The sequence below is a fragment of the Mytilus californianus genome, unplaced genomic scaffold (assembly GCF_021869535.1).
Source record: "Mytilus californianus isolate M0D057914Y unplaced genomic scaffold, xbMytCali1.0.p SCAF_1, whole genome shotgun sequence".
NCBI lineage: Eukaryota > Metazoa > Mollusca > Bivalvia > Mytilida > Mytilidae > Mytilus > Mytilus californianus.
Window position 1 is genome coordinate 46,779,028 of NW_026262581.1, and position 22,462 is coordinate 46,801,489.

At 31.6% G+C, this 22,462-nt stretch overlaps 1 protein-coding gene across 1 annotated transcript; it reads left to right on the plus strand.

Annotated features, from left to right (window-relative positions):
• The first annotated feature begins 128 nt into the window (after positions 1 to 128).
• Positions 129 to 21,873, plus strand: LOC127704161 (transmembrane protein 43-like). Its single transcript, XM_052208064.1, has 12 exons — positions 129 to 207; positions 2,915 to 3,079; positions 3,767 to 3,901; positions 6,013 to 6,107; positions 7,735 to 7,784; positions 9,364 to 9,433; positions 11,424 to 11,494; positions 12,600 to 12,724; positions 14,102 to 14,173; positions 14,484 to 14,585; positions 15,445 to 15,562; positions 18,247 to 21,873. The coding sequence occupies exons 1-12, from the start codon at positions 193 to 195 to the stop codon at positions 18,456 to 18,458; spliced, it is 1,230 nt and encodes a 409-aa protein (XP_052064024.1). The 5' UTR covers positions 129 to 192; the 3' UTR covers positions 18,459 to 21,873.
• The last annotated feature ends 589 nt before the right edge of the window (positions 21,874 to 22,462 follow it).

The following is a 22,462-nucleotide window of genomic DNA, read 5'->3' on the forward strand; positions in this document are numbered from 1 at the left end:
AAAGCATTATAAGAAAAACAAATAACATTAAGTAACAATATAAATATTAAAAATACCGCTTTAATAAACTCACAATAGTTAATTTTATTCTTGTCCAATCAAAACGTGATACCTGTACTTCCGGTTATACTTTCACTTTTGTTTTGAGAAGAGAAAAGCGAGTAGCAGGTGTTTGTTAATCATTATCAGATTATGTACAGACGACAGGTGAGTGAACAATTATTATGAAGTTAGAAATCTGATTATTTGTACTACATATTAAAGATATGAGGATTTTCTTGTATGGTAAAATCTTGTAACAATTGAATTGTAAAGGAATGTTGAAGTCCTTTGCTAATTATTATTTTATGATCTTTTATTCTACACAAAAAGTGACAAATTTAAACTTTGAAAAGTACACATCACGATTTTGATTCAGAATTTTTGCCTTTTTCTTGTTTATCACTTATTGTATTAAAACAAAAGGAGTAAGAAACGAAAGTAACAATCAAAACTCATATGTCGAAGATAGACAGACAATACCATCATGACCATGGCAAAAAACAACGAAAAAGCAAACAACACAAAATACGACATTGGAAATTGAAAACTGAGCAACAAGAACCCACAGAAAATAGGGAGAGGGTCGATCTCAGGTGCTCTGGAAGGGTTAGCAGATCCTGCTCCCAGAGTTACTCATGGTCATGATGGTAAGTACAAGTTATGTCATACATCTTATTCAGGAATTCTAGTCACTTTCGTACCTTGTTAAATAGGCACTTGATCAAATTGACACCCTATTAATCTGTTAGGTACATAGACAAATCAGTACAAGTTGTATTTATTTTGGCACACATGGTCAATATGATGCTTTGCAAGTTATATGTCAAGTTTTTTTCATATTTGTTTCCAAGTGAGTGAATAGTGATATACAGTGGAGTCCCCTGTGTTTTGCACGGCCGCTGATTTCGCGCTTTACCTGATTTCGTCATATCGGCTATGAAAGTAACACAAACAGAATTGTTCTTGTAATTGTTGTAATGTTCGGAAAGGACAGAAAATATTAAAATTGAAAAGTTCAAGCATAAATTTATAATTGCAATCCCATGTTCTACCATATTTAGCCATTTTCCATAAAAAAAATTACATCATCAGATAAAATTGGTTTCATTTAACATGTTTTAAGTCAAATTTTATCAAAATGAAATAAATTAAGCTCCTCATCCTTGGCAGTCTGTTTGGTTCAACCTGAACTATATTTCGTAGTATAAAATCATTCCTTTATTCAAAATAAGCTATTTTTAGAAGGGATGCACGAAATCACAGGACAATTGAAGAACTGTCAAAACAGGGGTTTCCCTAATTTTCGACAAGCATTACACAACATCTTAAAGGTGAAACCATACATAAAGAAGATTTCATGAAATTAAAGTATGATACACTGGACTGCACAGTATGTTATACATGTACATGATGTAAGGAACAAAGCATTTTTGTTTCACATATTTTTTTTTTTAATTCAACCACAGACATGCACCACCAGAAGAGAATAATGGGGCAAACAATAAAAAATCGAGAAATAGAGAAAAATATGCCAAAAAAATTAAAAAATGAGAATAACGGGGTGATAGAATAATATGGAATAGAGTATTATGGACAAAAATAAAGAATATAGAAAAATTGCCTTATATAGAAGTACAAAATGTAGTGTTATTAGGGGAAACAGATTAACGCTTTTGTTTTGTTTCTTTCTGTAATTGGTGTTTTTTATTGTTTATTTTGAGTTTAGGGGTAACTTTTTTGGTAGATTTTCATAAATGTATTGAAAAATTTTCTTGAAGAGGTAAAGGAAATTATATCTCAGTTATGACGAAATAAAGAAATGAATGAACGAACTAACGGAAGAACAAACAACTAAATTCGATACATACATGAAATATGGAAGATGATTTCAAAGGGAACATATGCTTATAAATATAAGCATGATGAAAGTAAAAAATAATATGCATAATCCAATTATAAAGGTGTGAAAATATATTTATATGATTAAATCAATTTTTTAATCTTTTGATGACCTCCAGATATTGTTTACATATTATTAATTATGTTCTGTTATAATTTATAGGTATCTTTATCTGATATACCTATAAGCTGTATTACTTCTGGTTTTGAAAAATAAACTAAAAAGTAATTGACAAATAAAACACAAGTTAGATTACAATTGAATTTGACAAAACTACTAAAACTATTAATAAACTTTGAATTAATATTAATTTCCAAAAGCATACATGTTGTAATGTTATTACACTACTGTTTCAGGTAAGGGTGAAGGTTGGCGCCTGTTAAAACGTTTAAACCCGCTGCATTTGTATGCACCTGTCCTAAGTCAGGAGCCTGTTGTTCAGTGGTTGTTGTTTGTTGGTGTGGTTCATAAGTGTTTCTCGTTTCTCGTACTTTATATAGATAAGATCGTTGGTTTTCCTGTTTGAATTGTTTAACACTAGTCATTTTTGGGCCTTTTATAGCTTGCTGTTCGGTGTGAGCCAAAGCTCTGTGTTGAAGGCCCTAATTTAACCTATAATTGTTTATTTTTTACACATTGTGACTTGGATGGATAGTTGTCTCATTGGCACTCATACCACATCTTCTTATTTATATGGCATCCTATGGCAATACACTTTAACAAGAAATGACTTTAACTGTACTAACCCTTGGTTCAGTACGTTCCTTGTTAGCCATGTTAGCATCTGCCCTCTTTTATGAAAATCATGATAGAAAACGCAAGCTTTGAAATATTTCAGAATAAGATAATTTATCTAAACAGAGATTTTATTTTGATTCAGAATTAGCAACTAGACGAGAGACTAGTTGTCTTATATCCATAAAAAAATATAATGTTAAACTATTTAGATGATTAAAATTTGATATATTTCAGTATCCAGACGCACCAGGTCCTGGTTCAAGCATGGGAGATAGTCATACACGTGTAACATACAGAAGAAATCCTAATTTCTTTGAGAGAATTGGTAACAGTTTAGTTGGAATTTTAGTAGGATTAGCCTTACTGGTCGTGGCTTCAGCTTTACTGTTTTGGAATGAGGTATGTGCAGACAAGTCCAGTAAGTAGATTCATCCTATAAGTTTGTGCATATCATTGACATAACTTTAAAGGAACAGAGCTGTCAGGTTATAGGACTAACAAAATTAAGGTATACATGTGGCCAGCAACGTTATGAACATAATATTCACTTTAAAACACATTGTGAAAAGTAATCAATTATTTGAACATTTTGTCAAATGATAAATATGATTTTATGTATCAGATAGATGCTGCTTATAATGTTGTACTGTGTTAGACAAAAGCCCACGTACAAGCCTATACCAATGGTTGATCCAGGATTATCAAATGATAGGGTGGAGGCATAGGGTTCTTTGACATGCTCATATATTTATCATAATGATGATTATTAGCTTGTATGTTACTTAACTGAAAGTTAACTTAAAAGTATGGAGATGTGATATGATTGCCAATGAAACAACTACCCACCAGAGCTCAAATGACGTGGATATAAGCAATTATTGGTCCCTGTATGACCTTCAACAAGGAGAAAAACCCATACTTTATTACTGTATTAACTTGTCTATTACTTAACTGAACTTGTCTGCTTAATTCAACAGAATATTGTAGTTATTTTTAACAAAAAAAGTGACACTCATAAGATTTGAAAAATTCTATATGCTAGCATTGTAGATATTATTTGATATACTCCACATGTGATTTTTTCAGGGTAGGGCTGTGCAAACAGCCAAATCATTAGACGAAGGGCTAAGTGTAGTTGTTTCCTTGGAAAATATAGATGTACCATTTAATCACAACAATGGAAAACTTGTTCACTTAGCTGGTCCTTTGAAAACAGAAAAGGTTAGTGAATATTTGGAAATATTAAGATACCAGTACTTGTTCATACTAATGTTAAAGTAGAGGTGTCTCCTGTGTATGCAATTGGCAAAATTGTGTGGTTCTTGGTTTTATCCAGCAACAGATAATTACTGGTAACGAATAAGGGTTAATTATCAGATTATTGATGACTTTTAGACACTATATAAATAGTGCCACTATGAACCCATCATTCTGCCTCTAATGAAGGTCCATGAAGGAACAAAACCGGTCAGTCTATGAATCATCACCAGACGCTGTTAATTGTTTGTTTTCGGCATAACCTACATGTATACTTTTTATGCCCCTGCCGTAGCAGCGGGGGCATTAAGTTTTACCCTTGTCCGTCCGTCTGTCTGTACGTCCCAAAGTTGGTTTCAGTTCTCTAACTTAAGTTTGCCTCAACCAAATTTTATGAAACTTATACACAATGCTTATTACCACAAAACACAGATCAAGTTTGAGTTTTGGTGGCATCACTTTAACCATTCTAGAGTTATGCTCCTTTACAAATGGAAAAATTGCTGAATTTTTCGTTTCCTTTCTCTAACTTTAGTTTGCCTTAACCAATTTTTATGAAACTTATACACAATGCTTACTACCACAAAATACAGATCAAGTTTGAATTTTGGTGGTGTCACTTTTACCTTTCTAGAGTTATGCCCATTTACAAATGGAAAAATCGCTGAATTTTTCGTTTCCGTTCTCTAACTTAAGTTAGCCTCAACCATATGTTATGAAACTTATACACAATGCTTATTACCACAAAATACAGATCAAGTATGAATTTTGGTGGTGTCACTTGTACTGTTCTAGAGTTATGCCCATTTACAAATGGAAAATTTGCTGAATTTTTCGTTTCCATTCTCTAACTTAAGTTTGCCTCAACCAAATGTTATAAAACTTATACACAATGCTTATTACCACAAAACTCAGATCAAGTACAAATTTGGGTAGCGTCACTTTTACCATTCTTCAGTTATGTCCTTTTATAACTTTATATGATATGCAAGCGGGGGCATCATCTGTGTTCCTTGGACACATTCCCCATTTATTTTTTGTTATTCTGGATTTAACTTGATGCACATTATACACATTTTTTTCTAAAAGAAATTCATCATAGGTAACAGAGGCCATATATTGGCAAAACTAAAAGCATCAAACATTGAAGAGCAATAAACTCAGAAACCAAGAAAAGCATATTTTATAGCAATGTGATATGTACCTCATTTTCATTTGGATGAAGTCAATTCCATGATTGACTAAGTTAGTCATTGGTAAAAATCTTGTACAATTGTAACTGACTTTTTCATTTATTTTGAATACCTTGAAGTATTGCATTAGAACAAGAATAAAGTACTGTGTTTGGAGCTCTGGTTCTTAAGTTCTGCCAGTTTTTGGAAATGTCTGATTTACTGGCTCTGCTCCTTATCATCAGTAAAATTGCAATTGGGACTGTTTTAAGATCTACAGTTGGCAGTGATAATTTTCCAAACACAATGCTTTTATCATGTTTTATCACTTAACTATTTATTGAGACTAACTGTTTTGAATGCTATTGATCTGTTAATCTTTTTGTAAAAAATTTTGGAGGTGTGTGATCAAATTGATGTAATTTGCTGTTTCAGTAAAGAATAAGGAGTAATTTTATTGAGTGTACATCTAATTAAAAACCAGCGGTAAAATATCTATAATTTAGAATGCTGTTACCCAATTAAGAAACTTCTTTTATATACCTTGTAGAACCAGAATGCATTAAATTTTGAAGCTTTGAATTAAGGCTATTAAGTTGTTTATCTAAAAACACTTTATAGATTTCATGCATTTCAAGCGCCTCTCTGGATTTACCTTAAACAGGATGAAAAGTAGAAACCTTCATCAGGAACTCTCAAAGCCTAATATTTGAAAGACAAGGATGTATAAAAATCGACAGTTAAACAATATTTTATTCAGATAAATCAATACATAGTATACAATTCTGATACGTGAAATAAATCGACACAGTTGAAGAGTCATATGACCAAGAGGGACCTAAAAATATTAGCGGAATATGTTACTTGTAGAATTCATTTAGTATTGCAATTTTGTTTTAACAGAGCCTATCAGATCCTACATATAATATAAGAGTAAAAGCTGTGAAGTTGAGGAGAACAGTTGAAATGTACCAATGGGTGGAGCATGAATCTAAAAGGTAATATTGAAGTTGAAAACATGAATCTAAAAGGTAATATTGAAGTTGAAAACATGAATCTAAAAGGTTATATTGAAGTTGAAAACATGAATCTAAAAAGTAATATTGAAGTTGATTCTGACTTTACAAAACCCTTCTATTTTTTAGTATGCATACAACACATTAAAAAGTAGCATTGAATAGATATAGGAAGATGTGATATGAGTGCCAATGAGACAACTCTCCATCCAAGTTACAATTTATAAAAGTAAACCATTATAGGTCAAGGTACGGCCTTCAACACAGAGCATTGGCTCACACCAAACAGCAAGCTATAAAGGGTCCCAAAAAATTACTAGTGTAAAACCATTCAAACGGAAAAACCAATGGTCTAATCTATATAAAAACGAGAAACACGTATGAACTACATAAACAGACGACAACTACTGTAATCAGATTCCTGACTTAGGACAGGTGCAAACGTTTGCAGCGGGAGTAAACGTTTTAATGATACCAAACCTTCTCCCTTTTCTGAAACAATAGTATAACATCACAACATAGAAAAACACAACATTGAATGTTTATTTTGTCTGATTAAGGACCAACATAAAAAGATTGTAATCCACAATTGTTTAAAAAAATGTTCTCTCAGGCTACAAAATTAGAGCTTGAAAATTAATCTATCAATAAACTCCCATTCAGTCTAACTCTTTCTGTTGCAACCTTCTCCACGATATAGCCTTTTTGTGCTGAGGCGGTGTAAAGCAAACACCAAGCAATCTGTTGTAACCAATATTAATTGCCAATGTACAACCAAATGTGCTGAATTTTAATCACATCAACAATCAATGGTATTTGTATGCCTGAAGTATTCATTTTTGTTGTTCCATTGTCTGTTATTACCTTTTCCATTTTTTCCAGTTACAACTTTATGCATACTGATATTTTCCAATTTCTTCAACTGTTGCTTCATTTTAAGTAGGAACTGCAAATCCTTCATGAATACTTATTTATTCTGAATTTGTAGTCAGTCTCTAATTATTTTATTTTTTTTTGCATTATGGTGTCTTTTGGACCTGTTTGTATATATGTTTTTGACTTGTATAGACATATTTAAACTTGTATGCAAATTTGTCCGCCATTACTTAAAATCACACACGTTCCCCGTAACATCTGACATCACAATATAAAAAATTTCATGTCATGATTAAAAAGTGATTGTTGCTTGACGTCAGAAGATTATTTGTAGACAGGTCTAAGGTCATTTGGTGACAAAATTCAGCTAAATACCAAAAGTGTAAATACGTTTATTAATACATCTTAAAATTACCTCCAAAGAGTATTGTTCTGTTACTCATGTTGTAACATATTTTGAAAAAAATACTAATTCCTACCCAAACTTATTTTCACTGACATTTAACAACATGGCTATCACTGAATTCAATTTTTTATTATGCCATGATATTAGATTCTTTCTTTAATCATGTTAATTTCTTAATGTTTCTGTTTAGGAGTTAGTGACTGATGTAACAGAAAGGATTGTCATTTCTGCTTTCCAAATCCTACCCACTTTTGTTAAATTTTACATTGACTAATAAATGTTTTTCGCATGTAAGTGGTAATTTTAATTTTTTGCCATATTTTGCAGAGAATACAATGAAGGAGGAGAAACCAGAGTTGAAAAAACATATTCCTATAGTAAGTTTGTAAAGAAATAGCTTCATAAGAGGGTTGTGGATGGAGGTTTACAAAATAGAGAATAATGGGCAAAAAATATAAAGAATAGAGAATAATGAGCAAAAAGTATAAAGAATAAAGAAAAATTACCTAAAAAATTAAAGAATACAGAAATGAAGGACTCCATCTAGACCCTCTCATAAGGTTTTATAAAACTAACTACCTTAGTTGTTAATTTCTTCCAATTATATTGATGCTAAGACATTCAGATAAGTAAATAGTGACCTTGTGATGACAGATTTTACAGACTTGTATTGTAGGGTTGCTCAATGCTATCTCTTTAATTTTTGCCCACACATTATAAGTTATCTATGTTCATATCCGTAGATATGGATATTTTAACACCCTGAAGTATCCAAGTACACCCTGAGGTGCAGCCGAAGGGTGTACAGGGTACTGAAGGGTGTTAAAATATCCATATCTATGGATATGAACGTAGATAACGAATTTATCCCGGGTCTTAGTCTAAATCTGGCAAATTTTAGAGAAATTCTACCACAAAGTTTAACGTGAAAGCAACGTTTTTTTCATTTTTTAAATATCTTTTGTTGAAATTTGGGAATTTGACATAATTTTAACGGGGTGTAGGGTACTACCTTTGGTAGAACCCTACAGGTAGACAAATATGAGGCGTTTTTAATCTAGAGACAGAGAAACTGAAATGGGTTGAATTTGGCGCTCAATGTTGTGAGAGTTACATCATAGACGGTGTGACGTCAACGTGGGTCATTTGCATAGCTAGGTCAGTAGTCCCATTCATTGACAATGTGGCAGCATAGTGATGCATTTACTAAAATGAGTGCAAATAATCGACATATAATAAGATAAAATCGTTAGTGGATTAAGTATCTAATTATACAGACATCATGGATAATATACATAATTCAATATTTCATAAGGAACAACCATGGAACTAAGGAAAACGCGCGTGAAGTTCACCGATGTAATGGGTAGCAACGTCCGGGGATATGGGTTAGCAACACCCAGGCGCTATGGGTTTTGTAATGACGTGCGTTAACCAATCAAAATCCTAGAAATATACTAAGCCGGGGATAATTCCTCTTATTCTTATAAACAAATATCAGAGACTGGCACTTTTGTATGGTGTTGGATGGTTTTTTTTTTTAAAATCTAGAAATCTATGTCAACAGCTGGTTTATCAATTTAGATAAATTTCATTGACTTTGGAATTCTTTGATTGGGTATTCCATCGCATTGTGTTTGTATTATATGGAAAGTTTGTTTCACAGAGATTTACAAAGGATTTTTAGGCTCTTTTGTTTCACATTTTATTTTATAGTGTAGTTGAATAAGATGCGATGGACAGGTTGAATAAAATGTTAAAAAAAAAACTTTTAAGTTGTTTGGATTTAAAAGGCAGATATGGAACAGATTCTTCATACTTTTCTATTGAGTACTGTCAGGAGTCGTGCATATATGCTCAGTGGGTCCTCTAGTTGAGTTATTTTCTCAATTAATATGGTATTTACAGTGTAGAAACACAGACAAATTGGTTACATTTTGATTTGTTTTTTTTCAGCTCAAGAATGGAGATCAGATTTAGTAAGAAGTCAGTCTTTTGATAACATGGTTGGACATAATAACCCAACGTAAGTTACATGTCACAAATATGTGAGCTCTGTATGAAAAAGTTATAATAATAATGAATAATATGATAGGTAGGGTTTACATTAATGACATTGCAACCCAACAATAGAAATGATGCCATGTGATAATAATGTTTTAGCTATTCCAAGAAAGCAAAGTGTTAAGGGTTGGCTCCTCAAGCACGTGAAAGCATTATACAGAGAACATCATTTTTGTGAGTGCTCAGTCCTCATGCTTTGATAGTTGTTAAACACTACAACATTAAGCAAATTGCATTTAGATTAAACTATAAAAATCAAGAGAAAAAACATAAAGTACTGATATGACCTTGAGAGTGCTCACATTTACTGAAAGCTAGTTCAAATCCCAATTTCAAATTCATAAATACTGTACCAACTAATTTTCGCAAGTGATTTATTTTTGCAACTTTTGTGAGAAGAACAACAACATAAATCGTCACAAATATGTAAAACTTAGATCTTTCCTATTTAATACATCAAGTAAATTTGAAAATCAAATAACTCAATTATTGTGAAGTGGACTAGAAAGGACTAAACGCAAAGAAAGTATCTGGGAAAATAATGTGGCTTACAGTAAGCCATGTTTTCCCAGACTAAACTATCAAAAAGTACACCTTAGACATATTTAGTGTAAACACATCAGTGTGAGAAAAACATGCCCATGTGTAATGGCGAATTCTAAAATGACGTGCTTCTTTCGCTTTGTAAACAACACCGTGATAAAATTCTCGATATATCTATACTTAGCGCAGACTCAGAGATATACATAATAATGGATGTTACAATATACCTCCCTCGTAAATCCACATGTATTGGAACCTATTTGCAAACGCTATGCCGATTTTATTGTTTTAAAAATTGCAATTGAAAAAAAGACTACAGAACTTTTATTCTTATTCGGATGCATAACAAAAAGAATTAATACACAAGAGCGCAGAGAAATCTACAAAATCAAAATAAAATAAAATTCTGCGAAAGTCCATTAATGCTTTTGGCGCATTTAAGTCATTTCAAAACCTGACGTCATACAAATAAAAATGCTAAAGCTGAATGTTCTTCCGTTACTTGAACCATTGAAATTCGTATAATATTATAATGGATTTTTGAGGTAGGTGTTGTTTTATTTTCTATTTTATTGCATTATTCGAATATTTACTGATTTCAGCAAGTCAACGTAGGGGCTCCTTAGTTACGAAATGTCAACTTTGGATTTGATGGTAGCTTACGAGAAAAACATGTAAATTAAAAATGGCAAATGTTGGGTTTGAGAATTAAAAGAATTAAGCACATTTTTTCTAGTGGTTGTTTACGAAATAATTCATGCAAGCTACAGATTTATTAGAATGTTTTAGCTTTATCTAACAGGGAGTAAAAAAGAACAGCCACACACACGGCATACCCACCCTTGCTTCAGTTTTTTAATGACCTTATTTGTCCTATTAGAATCGAAATAATTCATGGAAGCCATAGATTTGTTGTAAATTAACACATGGCCTGGGTCGTGATATTCGTTAATTTTATCCTGAGCGTTAGCCCAGGCCATGTGTAAATTTCCAATAAATCTATGGCTTTCATGAATTATTTCTTAAATTGAGTATTGTCTGGTTGTAGGACCATATTATTAGTTTTCAACAACAATATAGCAATACATGTTTAGTTATGTATTAAACTATAGAAGATAAAATCAATTTTAGTACCAATAAAGACAATATTCTACAAAACTATGCACAGAAACCAAAAATTACACAACATGAACCCCACCAAAAAACCAGGATTGAACTCCAGTGCTCCAGAATGGTAAGCTGGGCCTGCAACTGCATTTATTGTGTTGCTAATGGCTGATGAAATTTCAAATGGTTTTCATGGTAATGGAAGTATTAGCAAATATTTAAAGATATTTTTAAAATACATGGGTTGACTCTTTCTTTCTACATTTGTTATTTTTGAATTCTAATCTATTTATGAATTTCAGATCAATGCCAGTAAGTTCCCAATTGCAAACAGCAGATGTTGTTCATGTTGGAGGTTTTGAGTTGTCAGAAGGTACAAATTACAACACAAACTATTTATATGTTAATAATACAAAACAAAGGATGACAGGAATTGTCAAAAAAAGTTCAGTACAAAAGACCACATAAACTAACACAAGACTCCTCAGAAAAAAAAACCAGACATATAAACAAAGACAAAAACACATGGCCAAAACATGGTGAGGTTAAACCAGTTTTAGGTGCATGTAGACCCCCTTTCACCATTCCAGACAATATGTTGCAGAACTAAAACACACAACAAAAAATGAGCACAGTGCAGCTACCAACAGGACGACCACTAACAAGATAAATTTGAGTTTTGCCTAAGAATTTCATTCACACCTGAAATTTATTTTGATTATGCCTTTATCTCTCAGCTTCAACCATGCTCAAGGGGCTACAGCTAGCTTCAAATGAACTTTTAACATTTTATTGCCAATCACATTATATTTTTGAGCTAGAGTTACCGTCAAACATAGAAATATAATTATCATTAATGATATTTTAACAAAACATTTACAGTTAATCAACATACGGGATATATACCTTACTCCCACCTTCTTTCCAATTACTCTAAACCAGTGTAAACTGAACTATTTTCTCAATGAAAAGTCCTCTTGAACATTATAGAAAGATTTAGTATTCTGAAAATTCAGAATTAAAATGGTTTTATTCATTATTGGGAATCATTTATAATAGAGAAATTAATAAATACAATTCCTGAATATGTTGTTGCATAATATTTCTAGCAAAATTAAAATGTGAGTTGTACATTTTGCAGTGTTCATCATGTCAGTTTTTTTTTTGCAGTTTTACAAACATGATAAATTTACTAAATTTTCTGTACTTTTTATATATTTAATTTCTAGCTAAGTGAAACTATATATAAACACAATAGAAATACTTTATAAGTCTTGAACAAATAAACACAGAAAAAAAGAAAATCCTTTAAGAAAGGAAATTATTTTTGTAAATTTGTATGCATTTAAATGGTGAAAATTCCACATCAAATTAGATACAAAAAATTAAAACAGTATAATGCATGGATACTGATTGTTTCTTTAAATCATAGTTTGAAGGAAAATGTTATATAAACTTCAATTTGATATTTTTTTAAGGTTTAATAGGTAAAATAACAGATTTCAAGAAAATAAATCCAAGTGCAATGTCACCACCTTCAGACCCTAAGATACAGATGTTAGAAGGAGTTTACTATCATAGTTATTACCCTTTACAACCACAGGTTAGTATCAAGTATTACATCACTTAACCAATGGGTTTGTGGGAAGTTATATCTAACATCTACCTAAAGTTTGATTTAAAATCCAAAATAGGTGTTTATGTCAATGGTGACTGGGAAATAAAAATATGGTCACTTCGGTCTCCTTCTGACTGGCAGTAACACCTTTGTTAAAGTGGGCCTCCCTTTGGCTGTGTGGTATTTGCAAGTATGCAGCTAGGTTCCGGTCAGAATGGGAATGTTAAATCTGATACCTTGTCTAGAGAGATTGCCGTCCTGTATGTATGTTAAGAACCCTACCAACAGCTCTTTGAGGGGTCCATATGTGACCTGATGCATGGCAAAAATTTCTGTCCCTATCCAATATACCCTCATTTTCCAGTGGCCGTCCGAATTTCCCCAACCTTCATCCCAACAGCCTCTATGACATGGACCTTCCAATTGTATTTATTGTTGATTTGTTTTCATCCTGAAGATGAATGAAATATTTTCTTCTGGACATTAAGCAAACAACAATCAATCTATCAACCAAAACAAGTTTGGACTGTTTTGAGAAACTATTATTAGCCAAATATTCAGCAGATGTCTTTGATACAGTGTGTTGCCATTTTTGATAAATTTGTCGCCGCTTTTGAAGAATAATGCGTACACTTAGTTAGGTTAAGAAGGATGCTACAAGTTGAGCAGGATCTGCTTCAGGAGAACCTGAGATCACCCCCAGTTCTTGGTGGGGTTTGTGTTGATTAGTCTTTAGTTTTCTATGTTGTGTTTTGTGTACTGTTGTTTGTCTTTGGATCATTTTCTTTTTTTACCATGGTTTTATCAGTTTATATTCGACTTCTGAGTTTGGATGTCTCTTTGGTATCTTTCGCTTCTCTTTTAGTTGGCAGTTGTAGAGTAAATTGTTATATATCAGTCAGGGAAATAACTCTAAAGGGTTATTAGAGAAAATATCTTGTATGTGTTATTACAGATACTTTCATGAGTTGTCTACTCTTTATTCCTTAAATTTTCTAAATCTGTAGTAGCATATGTTTGTTATTTGTTAAATAAATCATAAATAATTCAATTTTTAGTGGCACTTGGGAATTCTTGAAACTTTGCCCAGAAACTAAATACATAGTCTTGATAACTAATTTTCGAATTAAATTAACACATTTTTCATCAACCATGGTAAAGCAATGAGATAAGGATTTTAAGGGATAATCTCAGCTGTAATAACAACCCCCTTTTTTTATAATCAATGCTTTTGAATGGGGACATATGTGATCTCTATCATACCTATAAAAGTAACAAAAAATACAAAAAATAATTACTTTTAGCCAATAGATTTTTTTATATTTTTCTGTTTTACAAAATATTATTTTATTTTTTTCTCAGATTGGTGACTTGAGGGTGACATTTGAATATGCTGGTATAAGTGGAGAATCTTTGCTGGGACAGCCTGATACTGTAAGTAACCAATTAAATACCACAAGATAGACAGCATCTATGTATTTGAACTAAGTAAAATTATGCATTTTCTGACTTGTTGTTCTCGAGTTATTGCACTTTAATCTATTCTAATTTTATGAAAATAAGGGTGATTGACATGTCATTGGTTCATTGTGTTGTTATTTATGGTAAATTAGAATTTTTTAAAATAAATATATTTAGTTAAGAAGCTGATTAGAGATCCAGATAGATAAGGGGAACACATTTTTTTTTTAAAATTGGTGGTATAAAACATGAAACCAGTGGTTTTTAATGTATATTTCTCCAGGTCAGCATAATAGCAAGACAGATAGACCAGAGACTTTTAAGCTACCAGACAGTAGCTGGAGATGTTTTAGAAATGTTGTATACTGGAAGACTTTCACCAAAGGTAAACTCATGCAAAGAATTTTGTGTTTATTTTTCAATTTATAATGTTTTTCTTGTACTGCAAGAACATGTGAGATAAGTCTCATGATTTGTTTTTGATTTCCAATTTTTGATTATTCTGTAAAAATTATGAATTATAAAACATTGTATATAATTTAATGTTTGAACATCAAGGAATAAATGAACTGTGTATCAGTGCATTAAAAATGTTTTGGATGGAGGGAAGTAATTTGAGTGAAGAAAAATTGGTAAATTGAGTTTCAAGACCTATTGATGCATGTATGCAAATGCATCACATGACAACTAACTCCTAAATATGGTAAAGTGGGAAATTGCATCAGGGTTTTTTTCCCTCTAATTTGGCTGTTTTAAAAACATATCGAAATCTATTCCCTCACATAAATTTCATCTTTAAGGAAATATTTATTGTCCTCCACACAACGCATGTACAATTTTTGCCAGATTTTTATCAAATTCATATCAAAGGTATATAACAGCAATGTCTCAGAAAATTTCGAAAATAAGTGCTGATCAAATATTTTTAGTGAGTTTCCCTTGAAAATATTAAATATATAGGAAATTGCTCTCAAGTCTTTAACTCTCTAGTTTATGATAGATAATTTTCAAAAGTTTTAAGAGCACAAAAATTTTTTTTTGGTTATTGTCCTTGGACAGAACAGATAAAATATGTGCAACACGGGCACATTGGAACTCTGTTCTTTTATTACTTGTTTGCCAGGTCAATGATTACAAAATGAAATCACCATAGGCAAAGCTTCACACAGTCAATACAATGTCGGATACAGAGAAAACAATGATATGAAATGAACCTTTGATCCATTTGTGTTTGTATTTTTCAGGAGATATTTGGTAAGGAACATCAACAAAATACATTTATAACCTGGGGTGTTAGATTTGGTGGATGGTTACTGATGTTTGTAGGATTTGGTTGTCTAACCAGTATCGTAACTACATTAGGTGAGTATGCACAATAAACAGGTATAGGGATGGAATAATTCATTGGTTTAAAAACTTTAAGATAGATGGCATGTATTATAAATCTGCAAGGGCAGATCTATGATACAAATTTTATGATGATTTCATCTTCTTGCTGATGGCCCCCATAGATGGTTGTTCAAAAGGGTGCTTTTTTTTAATGATTGGATTATTTCGGTGATAGTTTTAAACAAAACAAAATTTTCTTACTTATCTATTTATACTAGATTTTTATTTTTAATGAAACTGGGATGCTTTGTAGTTAAATGATTTGAATCTCAATGTTTGCCTTAATACTTAAACAAAATCAATTACTTTTTCAAAAGTATATTTACAACGATAGAAAAATAAGGAGATGATGATGTATGAGCGCCCATGAGGCAACTATCCATTTAAGTTTAAATGACATGGAAGTAAGCAATTATGGATGTGTTTCCAATGCAAAAAAAAGTTTTTATTTTATTTCAAAAATCAATTATACATTTCCAATTTTGGTTTCGAAAATGTATTTCACTGCTACCAGCATTTATTACTTTGATGCCAGTTTGGGGAGAATCTTAAGGAACTCATTTACTAGAGAGTAATATTTTTGCCATATGAAAATCAGAGTGCCCTGCATTCTCTCCCTAATCAGGATGAGGAGAGAAGGAATACAACTATTTGTCCTTTCAGGGGTTCAAATTAGCAGTGGTCCGAGGTCTGTGACCTTCCACTGTTGCAATAGGACTTTCGTTTTGGTTACTAGCTACGCCCGACGGACCTTCAATTTTAAAGGAAATAAAAATGATCTTTGTGGACCTTTGTAACCATTTGTATCGTCATTTTTAAGCCATATTATTATTGAAATTGAGATAAAAAAATGTTTCATCCCTGACCTTGCCGACGAGTGATAAAAGTTATTGTTAACCTTGTATTTCTTGAAAACACAAGGTTATAAATAGTTGCGAGAAGTCACGTGACAAATCATTTAGACATTTTTCGAACAAAATGAGTCGGTTTCCAGTTGGTGTCACGTCTTCCAAGAGAAAGCCTGGAGATAAGAACGGTCTTCAACCACAGGCACTTGTTTCTATCCGTGGGAATGTCAACTATCCATAAATATAGAAGGATATTCAACCTTCCCATGGATAGAAACAAGTGCCTGTGTCTTCATAAACTGGACCCCTGTTGTGTTCACTTATCGCTACACTGACAACAGGTACGGCCTAAATCCAATGGTCAGAATTCTGACCACGGGATTAAATAATTCGACGAGACTATTGCATCATGTGCTATGTTTATTATGTATCATACTGATAGGAAATCAAACGAAAAATTAGCACATTTATAACCCTACTGAGTTCTTAAGGGAATGAAAGATACCGGCTCATTTTGTCAAGAACATGATAACACGCTCATTGGTCATTTATCTGCGCTACTACCATGGGGTTAATTAACAGATACTTGTTTATTTTGCGGCATCGCAGTATTAACAATTGAGGTCAATTTCCTATCACTATAATTGGTCTATTTTATTAGCGAATCGTTGAATTTGTAAGACTCGTCCAATTAATGCCAATGTGACAATGGCTCCAACCCGTTCCTTCGGTGCGAAGCTATAGATGGAACGGCGAACCAGTTTAGTGTCTTCAGCGTCTTCAAAATATCTCACTAAAGACCAAAAATGCGATCGTGAAAAACGGGAACGGACATTTAAGCCCCACTGGAAAATCGATCGAACCGTGGCTATATTTTGATGAATCAACTGGTCTAATGTCATGCACATATTGCAAGAAGTTCCCCACCCATTCAGAAGATGAAAGTGCACTTGTAAGGGGAACACAAAATCTTAAAATAGACCCAATAAAAATATACGAAGTGACACCCAAGTATTTATCTTGTTTAAAGCAGTGGATCCATGAAAGTGACCCAAATTTTAAGTCTAGAGATTAATTGTCAGACACTAAACTTGGACAATGTATTCTCAAGCAGCAATGTAAGCCTGATCAGTTAAATAAATATAAGGTTCTTTTCACCACTGCATACAGTATTGCAAAAAAAGGGAAACCCTTCAGTGACGATGAATTTATTCTTGAAATCCAGTGCAAAAATGGTGTTGATGTGTAAGCAGTACTTCAATATTGAAGGTTGTAAACTGTTTATTCGCTTGATAGCCCATTATATGAGAAACAAAACATCACATGCAGTTCAAATATGATGAAACAAACTAACCTTACTCCAAAAGCACATTGATTTTGTATCTTATTGAGTTATGAATTATTTCATGTAAAAGAAGGACCTGGGATTTAGGTTGTGGACCTTTCAGTTTGGAGTGTCAAAGGTCCTGGACCTTCCAGTACCAAATGTTAATTTGAACCCCTGCCTTTTTTCTAGTTTATGCAAGCATACAATATGAAATAAAATATTCTTTAATATTGACTTAAGTTATTTCTAGCCAACTTTGCTTTGATTTATTTTTGCAATCTTCTCATTTTCTTGGTTTATTATTTTATATAAGGGAAGATCTAAGTTTCACATATATTCACGACAATTTAAATTCATGATATTTTTTTACTTGTAAATACATCGTTTGTGAAAATTAGTTGGTTCACAGAACCAGTACATAAATATTTTTGTACACACCATATTAAGTATTTGATAAAGATTAAAATATGAATACTTTTCAGTGGACTGGTTACCTATTATAAGAGAACTGGTAGCAGCTGGTGTAGGAATGATGAATCTAGCTTTTTCAATCAGCTTATCTTTGACCATCATTGCCATTGGGTGGATCACATACAGACCGCTGTTAGGGATGGCACTATTGGCAATGGCTGCCACACCTTTTATTATGTCAAAATTTAGGTCAAACAGAATGGATAGCAGACGAAATGTGTAATCACTGCTGCAAAACAGTATTATGATAATAGATGTATATTATTTAGCTACTGTTTGAGAGGTTTTATATTTTGAAAAGTTTTGTAATAGAGTAAATACAGTAAAACCTTGTTAGACTGTTTTTGAAGTAAAATTGTTCCATCACCTTTCCATTTTTACAAGATAGGAGTCCTTGACTTACAATTGAAATTTTTTTATTTTTTTTTTAAATTTAGTCAAATTTAGAAATAGATTATTTGGTTTTGTTCACTTTTTAGTAGGAAGCAATATTTTTATACATGTATAATAATTTGACAAGTCTAAATTTCTAAATTTTATTACAAAGTTGTATAAAGAAACAAGGGAACAAAGTAAATTTTAAAAAGTCAGAAAAATCTTTTTCTATAGTCAATAGCCTCACAGTTGTTTTGATTCATGTATCTTAAAATTTAAGGAGGGAAATTAGATAACAGAAATAATGTCAAGGTGCAGATATGCTGATATCAGTATGACTAGGTTTTACTGTAGAATTTAATGATTTGTTGAAGTGTGATATCTTTGTTAGCTACTGTGATAATCATTCCGATTTAATAATACCTACTTTTTACTATATAAATTAGAGTGTGCTTTATATATACATGTAGCTGTATCATGTTTTGAAGAACTGTTTTCTTATTTTGCAAGTATTAAACCTCATTCCAACACCAAATGTTTCATTTATTGCATGAGAAAAGCTAACAAAAATTTTGTTTTTCACCGCTTAATCAATGTTAGATATGTGGTGCAATATTTCTTTGTAACATAGTTTTGAATTAGAAAATTTCCATTATTTCAATATGAAATCTGTTAATACAGTATGTTGGAACTGTAAATGGGATTTTCATACCAAGGGTACAATCACATTCCTGTAATAATGTTTTCTTTTCTTTGTGATTTCAATGTAAACAGAATGTGGTATATATTTATTGACGTCTTTTTGTCAAGGCAAGACTTAGGCAGACTGTTTCCAGTGTTGATGTCTGCATCAACGGCAACAAAGTGTTAAAGATTGTGATTAGGTCAGTTTAATTTGAACAACTAATGGTTGGTCAATGATTTTTGGTATGCAGTTGAATTAGTATTGGCACACCTCATTTCCATGGAAATAATTTGGTCCTGTCCCCCAGTCATGGTGTATTGACTTTGAAAAGTTTTGCAAAATGTTACATGTTGTAGTGTTATTAATTTAACATTTTAGCAATTGAATTATACTATCAAAACTACAAACAGACAAGACATATCTCTGTGTCAATAGTGTATGTCTTGTTGGGTTGGTGTCTAAAGGACAAATATCCCTCTTCTTTATTTACACTTTTTTGTAATGATAATTGTCTATGATATACTGTCAAAGGAATAGTTCATGCCAAGACATTTTTTTCTCATTATTAAAGATTATTTATGGCTAAATTCTTTTCAATAGAACCATGCTACTTGTTCCTACCTACTTCAAATGAAACCGGATAAATTTTAGAATTATAAGTCTCCAGTTTTAGCATATATGGAATTTGATAGTGCTGTTTAGTAAGAACTACTCCCCATGTAGTTGTGTATCAGTTATATGAATGGAAAAGAAGATATGCTCGATGACTACAGAATCTTTTATAAGAACTATTATATTTAGTTTGTTTATATTAGGGATTTGTTTGTTCTTTTTTGTGCAATAATGATGAACTGCACAAATATTAAATTTATTTTTATTTATAACTTGTATGTGTATGCTGCACATTTAAGTACAATTTTTGTAAGCATGGTTACCTGTCTGTTAACAAATTAGGCTTTTGTTGGATTACTTGAAGTCTAATTAAAGAATCTGGAAAATGGCATTTGGCCCAAATCAAATCAAAATTTAAAAAATCATAATTTTTTAAAGAATAAAATTGAAAGTTATTAATTATTTTTTTTAACAAATATAGTGTTCCTCTGAAAGGAAAACTGTAATCATTTTTGAGATGAACTGTTTTCAAAGTTTGCCAAAGAATGGCAAAGCCATAATATTTATTCTGCATAGAACATAAGAGTCTTTTTTTAAATAATCAAGAGATCAATTATTGTCCTATTCTTTTAAGGACTAAAGTGCAAGATTGATCTTGTCAAAACATGATAAGCAAATAACTTAATTTTTGTTTCTTTGTACATAATTGTTCAAAATTGACAATGAAAATTTTTTAGAGAATTATTGGTTGTTTTCATTTTAGTTGTATCTGCAATGTGTAAATAAGTGCATTTTATTAATATTTTTTATTATAGATTTTGCATCACAATCCATACACAATTTTTCTACCGTATTATATATTTATTTGCATGTACAATTGATACATTTTTTTCTAATTACTAAATATTTGAAAATCATAGGTATCTTTCACTAACATGTTGAAAAAGAATGTATGACTCTTATTAATGTAATGGTTGAATTTAATCACATATTGTTAGAGTTATTTAATGGGAGACAACTCTGTAGTTCAACCACTGATGAAAGGGAGGTTACTCTATATTGCTATTAAAAGATTCATCATAAGCATTATTTCTTTTTGTTAGTCAATAGTTACTTCAAAAAAGAATATAATGCATTTTAGGTAATATCTTAGAAATAAGAAGAATATAAGTAAATGGATTGCATAATTCAAACTAAAAAATCAAGTAAACCTGTCAGTTTTATTCCTTCCAATACTAGTTCTTTAATTTGACCCTGCAGAAATAAACATGGCCTCAAAGATATTTTGAGCAAGCCGAGCAGGCTATCTAGATAGCATTTTGTTCTCTTTTCATTCCAACCTCAATTGGTATTTTAAAATCATCACATGTATGACATCTCCTGTAAAGTTATTTTATTTTTACAGATGAATTAAAGTCCTGCAATTGCCAACAGTTACATAGTTTCCTTAAAATGCAGTATAAAAAATGTAATTGGAATGAAATAAATGATTATAATTTGGTATGTCCATAGTCCTTTTCTGGCTTAACCTTTATCAAGGATTTGTATAGCGAGATATATAAATCCTTGCCTTTATCAAGAATGCTCGAAATCAAATGGCAAATTTATTTCCAAGAATTTCAGAAACTGGATTTTCATTTTTCACAGTCCAAGATCTCATTGGACACTGTTAATTATATATTGATACACAGGGAAACCTCACAGGTGAGAGAAAGTGAATATGTTAGGAAATTAGAGTTGTTTAGAATCCTTGTTTTATATTTCTCTCTCCACATACTGATATATTCTGCTCAACTAGAAATCAAACAATTCTTATTTTTCAAAATGAAATTGTTTTTATATAAGATTTCTACAATATTTAGTTAATTGCTTTCATACAGAAAACTATTCCCTTTTTGTATGTTACCTTTGTTTTGCTTTCACCCGTCCATGTTGTTACTTTTCATAATAAAAAGATAGTAATTAATGTCTGTTGTCTTATTTGTGTGCAAAGAACTTAAAAAAGAAACGACTACAATATATATAATATTTGTTTACTAGATATTTATTATAGAATCAATTACCAAATCTGCAGTGATTATATGGTTTGATATGGTTCTGTGGTGACTTTGTGTGCCAAAAGTTCTTGTCAAAATGAGAAGATTTATATTTATGAATTGAAAGAGATTTAAGTATACATCAGTGAGATAGCAAACAAACTACACAAAAACATAAGATATTGAGAGGACTACATATGGTTTGGAACAATAGATAGGTGTTTATACAATATGTCAAGCTTTGAATTGCCAGCTGGTGTCAATTAAAAAATGGGAAAAAATTTAGAAGAGACTATCAAAATCTGCCATGAACACTGAATTCTATTGACAAAAAACATTAAGATATGACAATAGCCAATCAATGATGAGATTCCTGAATTGGGACAGGCACAAGAACAATTAAAGTATGGATTTAAACTACTTTTTGTTAGATTCAACCCTCCCCCCCCCTCCCCCACCCCCCTTTTCAATTTTGATATTTTGACTTTTTAACAAAAGGTACATACAATAAAAATCAGT

Bases quoted from the DNA above. Each gene is read 5' to 3' on its own strand.
- LOC127704161 (XM_052208064.1), top strand. The intron at 11,495-12,599 runs GTACAAATTACA...TATTTTTTTAAG, and splicing joins AGGTTTTGAGTTGTCAGAAG to GTTTAATAGGTAAAATAACA. The intron at 14,586-15,444 runs GTAAACTCATGC...TGTATTTTTCAG, and splicing joins CTGGAAGACTTTCACCAAAG to GAGATATTTGGTAAGGAACA.